Source organism: Salvia hispanica, chromosome 1 (genome assembly GCF_023119035.1).
Source record: "Salvia hispanica cultivar TCC Black 2014 chromosome 1, UniMelb_Shisp_WGS_1.0, whole genome shotgun sequence".
NCBI classification, from domain to species: Eukaryota; Viridiplantae; Streptophyta; class Magnoliopsida; order Lamiales; family Lamiaceae; genus Salvia; species Salvia hispanica.
Genome location: NC_062965.1, coordinates 45,455,397 through 45,462,553, shown reverse-complemented (window position 1 = coordinate 45,462,553; position 7,157 = coordinate 45,455,397). Strand labels below are relative to the sequence as shown.

The 7,157-nt window shown below is 34.5% G+C and overlaps 1 protein-coding gene across 1 annotated transcript; it reads left to right on the top strand.

Annotated features, from left to right (window-relative positions):
* Positions 1 to 962: 962 nt before the first annotated feature.
* Positions 963 to 3,535, top strand: LOC125198245 ((2Z,6Z)-farnesyl diphosphate synthase CPT6, chloroplastic-like). Its single transcript, XM_048096632.1, has 3 exons — positions 963 to 1,122; positions 1,480 to 1,550; positions 3,110 to 3,535. Exons 1-3 carry the CDS (start codon positions 963 to 965, stop codon positions 3,533 to 3,535), a joined length of 657 nt encoding a protein of 218 aa, XP_047952589.1.
* Positions 3,536 to 7,157: the final 3,622 nt, after the last annotated feature.

Here is a 7,157-nt window from a genome sequence, read left to right as displayed (position 1 = left end):
CTATTTTCCACTAACTTTTTCAACTCATTTTCCACTTCATTTCTTTAAAACCGTGCGGTCAAAATGTGACAAATTTAAGACACGGGTGGAGTAATATTTTACTTCGTAAATAGTCATTAATTTGTATGGACTTCAGAAATTAAACAAAAACACTTTAAGACTAAGATATAGATCAACATTTTAATGTGCTTTAGTTCTTAATTTCAAGACTACTAGGAAGTGGACCATCGCCGCTCCTCCATACATATAAGCTGTTGAGATTGCCTTTTTTAGTAATTTTTGTAAGGTCAAAAGACAAAAAGAAGACAAAAAGGATCTAGTTAATAGATAAACCTTCAAATAAAATATTGAATTATTAATATTGTAAATTCTGAGAGTAGAGAGAGACGTGGGAATTCATCTTTTTCAAAAATTGATATAAAAGCAAAAGAACATTAGTTTCAATTAGTCCCTCAATCTTTTTTCATGATTAAAAACATATTATAGAAATTTGTTGTATTTAAATTGAAATAAAATATAATGTCCAATCTAAATATACCCAAAATCATTATTAAGACTTTATGAGAGCCCTTTTAACTGCTATACCAATAGTATGATACATGCGCCGCCTCTACCAGTAAATTAATTACCCAAATAAATAACGAGTAATGATCTAGTTGTCCTTTAACACAAAGCCAATAAACATATTTCCAATCTCAAATGATGCTTATGGTTTAGTAGGGTTTGATCTAATTTATTAGTTGTCTCGATAAATAGACCATCGTTAAACTAAAACACTGATTCAAAAATTAAAGTCTAAAAAAGTAAACAATGATTTCACTACAGTTCGCTACAGTTGTTCATGCATTAACATTTCATCTCCTCCAAATCATTCCTCGTATCCAATCAAGGGTACCAGCACTGCAGGAAAACGAACCGTACAAGGGCCAAACGCAGGGTGCTTTTCATCTCCACCACGTTTAATGCCTAGGGCGTGTTTGGCGGGTGCCACAGTTTCAGCGAATGCGGTGAAAAAAGCAGTTGAAGAAGCGTTAATGCCCAAACATGTCGCTATAATCATGGACGGAAATGGAAAGTGGGCTAGAGATAGAAAGTTGGTTGTTGGAGACGGCTTCAGAGCCGGTTGGCAGAATCTCGACGCTCATTTCCAACTGTTGTGACCTCAGAATCAATACTCTAACAATCTTTGCCTTTTCCAACGACTCTAAATGGTCCCAAGTCAGTATTCGTCGTTTTCTCTTTTCTTTTTTGTCTTTATACTATTTCATGTGTCCCCTAAAATTAGATACTTTCGAGACAATTCAAATAGATTATTATGTGGGACGATTCAAAAAATGGCAAAAAAAACATTTTTTTTGATGATGTATAGACTAATTGAGATATGAGTCATGACTTTAGAGATATGTTATCAATTGAATACAAGCATATATGACTATATGTTCCATAATAGTAGTTCTACTTATTTTTATCCTGTTACAGATGGAAGTGGACTTAATGATGAGATTTACAGAAAATTACATACGAACAGATGTCAAGGAGCTTATAACAAGGTAATTTTAATTATTTTTATTAAATGGGCCGTCATACTAACTCATTTAATCTATTTTTATAAGTATAAAATTAAATATAAAAATATGACTAATATTTTATTATAAAACTAGTATCAAGCTTGTGTTATGCACAGATTAATAGTATATTTTTAAACGTTAATTTTCAATTTTAAATTAATTGAACAAAATTAGAATCAATATTAACAATGAATAAAGTAACAATTTTAATTATATGAAAATAAAAAAATCTATGCAAATCAACATTGAAGCATAATAAATTTGAAACAAATCACATAATATAATGTTTAAACATTAAATCATGGAGTGGAAAGATAAAAATATAGGATCAACTATAAAGTAACATAGATGGACTAAAAATCTAATCATTACTATTAAAAAAATATTATAATTATTAAAAACAAAAAGAAAGAAATGATGGTAACATCGATCTAAAAAAGAAACATAGTAATGGACTGACAACCAAAAAAATTGAGGAAGCCTCGAGCTCATTGAACATGGTGTAGAATGGTTCTATGGCGTGATGGTGTCAAGCTTTCCTTCTATAGTAAGAGCAAAAATGGTATGCTTGAGTTCTATAAAATAAGTAGGAAAAGCAGCCAGCAAATGAATCAGCAATGATTGCAGCGAAGATAGGGATAAAAGTGATGTTTCCATTGACATAGTTGGTGATTTTAGCAGCATCAGTGTCTTCAAAATGGAACTCATCTCTCAGGAATGTAAAAAGGTTGGCGCATAATCCCGATGAGAATGTCAAACAACCCATTGTTGTTGTTTCACCACAACAAAATTAAACATTAATTCAATACTTGTAAAAATGGGTTAAGAATTACTCCCTCCCTCCGTCCTACAAAGATTGTCCATTTTTCATTTCCGTCCGTCCCACAAAGTTTGTCCCATTTCACTTTTACCATTTTTGGTAGTGGACCTCATATTCCACTAACTCATTTCTACTCACATTTTATTATAAAACTAATACTTTAAAAGTAGGACCCACATTCCACCAACTTTTTCAACTCACTTTTCATTACATTTCTTAAAACCCGTGCCGGGTCAAAGTGGGACTATCTTTGTAGGACGGAGGGAGTAAAAGAGACATGAAAAAGAACCTGTGATGAAAGGGAAGGTGATCCATCCGCCACGAGCGCGGTGCAGAAGTGCTTCACTCTCCATCATCAATCAATTCTCACTCTAACTTGATTTTTCGTTTTCTCCAAATTGTTCCAACTCAACTTTGTTTCCACACAAATGAAGAGAAGGAGATGAAAGTAATGATGAAAATGAGGGTATGGAAGAAGCGGTCATGGAGGAGTGGGGAAGTTTTCAGTAAATGGGGTGAGGTTGCCTACGTGTATCAAATCAATAATATCTATTTTAAAAATAAAATTTTCTTAAATACCCCAAAAACTCCCCATTTATATATTGTATAGATGAGTACTCCATGCTGACTCATATATTTCATAATATTAACCTTGTGAGTAACTGAAAAGTAATCAAACTAATCATTCTTTTGGAAAGACATGGTATACTATTTTCGATGATTGGAGACAAAATCAAAACTACCAGTATCTCTACAGTCGTCGATTTCTTGGGCTGAGGAGACTAGCAAATGTAACAAAGGAATGAATTTGGTAATGGCGGCGAACTACAGCGGCCGCGACAATGTCGTACAGGCCACCAAAAGGATCACCGCCAAAGTAGAAGGAGGGATTCTAAGAGCCACGGACATCGACGAAGTCATGTTCGAACAAGAACTGATGACCAACGCCGTCGAATTCCCAAACCCTGACTTGTTGATTAGGACAAGCGGTGATCTCACAATCAGTGGCTTCCTTCTATGGCAGTTGGCCTATACAGAATTCTACTTTGCAGATAAATTGTTTCCTGATTTTGGTGAAGATGATCTTCTCCAAGCACTTGCTTCTTACGGTTGCAGGCAGAGACGCTACAGCCATCGGAAGAATTAATTAATGCCTAGTTTTTCCCTTTAAAAGTATTGGGTTTTCTATGTCTCCATTTTCACTATGATAGAAAATTTACGCTAAAAGTCTCATTTTTAACCGGCGCGTATTTTAAAGTCTCGTTTTCACCTTATCTCTGATAAGGTATTTCCCTTGTAAGATACGTAAATTCATATATTCATTCATTCATTGACTGAAGAGAATAATATTAGTCCTAGTTATAATACTAATACTAACTTAATGAGCAAGACAACTAAGATATATGGAAAAGATATGCAAATCCCTAATTAAACTAACTAAATAATGCAACTAAATAATTAAATACTAAATATATCAATCTCATACTCTTTTGTCGCAAGTTACTTGAGTCGTATTCCATTTTGTGTTGTCCCAAGTTACTTGAGTCATTTATCTTTTTGGCTAAAAACAAAACATTTAATCACATTTACTTTATTCATTACCCTCTCTCCTCTCTCTTACTTTATTCTCTCTTCAACTTTATTTAATTTACTAAACACAACTTTTTTAAATTTCGTGGCTAAAAGAAACGCTTCAAGTAACATGGGATGGAGGGAGTATTTGTTAGATAACCAATTCAATCATTTCAATGACTTTAATAAAATATATCCTTGACTTGGCAAATGACTTAATGCTCAAATAATATAAATAATTTTAGTGTTCTCTCTAAATTCTATTAAGGAATGAATATAGTTCTTGGCTCAAGTATTCTTTCCATTTGTCTAATGATGCACCCAACATAAGTTTGTGTCCTACTCCTACTCCTTTGGGATGCAAAACGTTACACAGTGTCGAATCAAAAGAATGTTATATACTAAGAATGTTATATACTACGCCAACTAATAAATTGTAGACACTTAACAAAAGAGTTTAATAGTATGGATACCAATATACTCTCCCGTGTGTCCATGTGTTCGTCATAGATATCTAATACTCCCTCCGTCCCAAAGTAGTTGAGTCGTATTCCTTTTTGGGTTATCCCAATGTAGTTGAGTCACTTCCTCTCTCTTACTTTATTCTCTTGTTACTATACTCTCTCCTATTTAACCTTTAACAGTTCAATTTCTTAATTCTCGTGCCCAAAAGAAATGTTTCAACTATCTTTGGAAGGAGGGAGCATCTTGTAATTGAGAGAACAATTACATTCAGACCACATTCTAACCTATAACTTATCATCAATCTTCATTCTTGATAATCATTGGTAACGGCAATTTTAGAATTGCACTATATCATAATTTTCTCAAGTCGATAACTATAGTCGTAATTCAACCGAACAAACATATATATAGAATAAAACAAACATTCAAAACAACTATCCAATTTTCTTAGAATGTGATCAAGTAATAATGTCTCAGTACAAAATATTTTTAAGACATACTCCCTTTGTTCATAGTAGTGAAATCATTTTGTTATTTGGTACATCATAGTAGTGGAGTCATTTCCCATTTTAGAAAAAGTTAACACATTTCTTTTCACTTACTTTACTCTTTCTTACTTTATTCTTTCTTCATCTCTCTACCTTTTTTCATTTCCTACTTTATTATTTATTTACTTAACTCACTTAACTAAACTTTTTTTAAATCGTGTGCCGAAAAGAAACGCCTTCACTACCGTGGAATGCAGGGAGTACAAACTTTAACTCACATTAAATGTCATCTACCAATATGTTTAACACATAAAGCCTCGAAATGTTTGTTGTGTTTTGCACAAGTTAGAGATGGTAAAAAGTACAACATCGCGTTTAATTATGATTGCATAACATATTGAAAACTTCACTTTTTGAGAGGTAGAGATTAGACAAGCGTGTTTAAAGACTTCAAAATGACTCTGAAAAATCAATTCAGTTGACTGATTAATGTTAGCACAACAACCTTGAATACAAATCAAGATATGATCAAGGTGAAGGAAAAGAAGCATGATATTGCTCATGCTAACAAAGAAGTGGCAGAGTGTGCAATGTCATCAATGAATTCTCATCCAATGTATCCTACGTGGAAAGAAGTGTTGACTAAAGGATCCTAGCTTGAAGATAAAGAGCTCCTGCTATTTTGTACTGCATTGCATTAAGTTTTCAATTACTCTAGTTTGGCATTTAGCTGGTTTGTTTGGTAGCTTAGCTAGGGTTTAGGATGAGCTTCTAGTCTCTTCCAAATCATAGTATATATAGAGATGTAAATAAAACTCATTTCAAGTAATCTGAAACATCATCAGTCAAGCACTATATTCAGAGCTCTCATATTCTCCTGTTACATTAAATTTTGTAGCTTAATGAGTTTATTGGCTACTTCTATCATGGTATCAGAGCCTAGGATTTGATCCTAGGCTCTCACCCTCTTCTTTCCCTTTCTCTTTCACTCTTTTTTATATCCTTATGGCTGAAAGCGATGAATTTGGATCTGGAGAGCAACTATACAACAGCTCTAATGTTGCATCTCTGCATGTTTTTCCCCAAAATCATCCCATGTCCATAAAGTTGTCTGAGGATAACTACCTCATTTGGAAACAACATGTCTTATCCGCTGTGCGAGGGTATGGACTTGAAGGTTATCTAACTGGAGAGCAGACTCCACCTCCCAGAATGATAACTCCTGCCAGATCCACTCAAGCTATCTTAAATCCAGCATTTATCAACTGGAATATGCAAGATCAGAGGCTATCCCATTGGCTTCTATCATCTCTTTCAGAAAGCACAATGGTGATAGTAGTAGGTCTAAGCTCAAGCAAGGACATCTGGGAAGCTTTGGAAGCAAATTTTTCAAGTCAGTCTAAAGCAAAAATCATGCAGTATAAACTGCAGCTTCAAACCGTTAAAAAGGAAGGTTTGTCCATGAGAGCATATCTCAACAAAGTTAAAACTTGTTGTGATCTTCTTGGTGCAGCAGGTTGCAGAGTTTTGCAAGATGATCATATCATGCATATCCTATCTGGGTTGGGAACTGATTATCACCCAGTGATAGTGGCTATCACCTCAAGAGCTGAGGCTTGTTCACTTCAGGAAGCTACTTCAATCCTTTTGAGCTTTGAGAGCATGTTAGAAGGCACAAGCTCGAATACCACAAATTCTGATGGTTCTCTCCCATCAGCAAATCTTGCTCAGTCCATCAACCAAAGGAGAGATTCTAATTTCAGAGATGATGGTGGAAGAAACTTCAGCAACAAAAACGATGGAGGGAGATCTTCTAGCTTCAGGGGAAGGGGTGGACTTCATATGGTTGGAATATTACTCATCTTGATGTTAACAATGCCTTCTTACATGGTGATTTGAAAGAGGATATCTATATGAGGCAGCCATTAGGATTTGAGCAAGGAGATCCCACCCTTGTATGCAAATTAAATAAAGCTCTGTATGGCTTGAAGCAGGCATCAAGATCTTGGTTTTCAACTGTACAAGCTGCTCTTTTGGTTCTTGGTTTTTCCCAATCTAAAGCTGACACATCCTTGTTTTTCAGAGTTTGTGGAAAAGAGGTTACCTATCTTCTAATCTATGTTGATGATATGCTCATCACAGGCTCCTCTTCATCTGCTATTAAACAAGTAATTTCTCAGCTCAGTCAACAATTTTCTTTGAAAGATCTAGGGGAAGTCAAACATTTCTTGGGTGTTGAGGTGG

Coding starts and splice junctions, on each gene's coding strand:
- LOC125198245 (XM_048096632.1), top strand. CDS start 963: ATGCCTAGGGCGTGTTTGGCGGGTGCCACAGTTTCAGCGAATGCGGTG. Junction 1,123..1,479: donor TGGAGACGGCTTCAGAGCCG/GTTGGCAGAATC, acceptor ATCCTGTTACAG/ATGGAAGTGGACTTAATGAT. Junction 1,551..3,109: donor GTCAAGGAGCTTATAACAAG/GTAATTTTAATT, acceptor TATTTTCGATGA/TTGGAGACAAAATCAAAACT.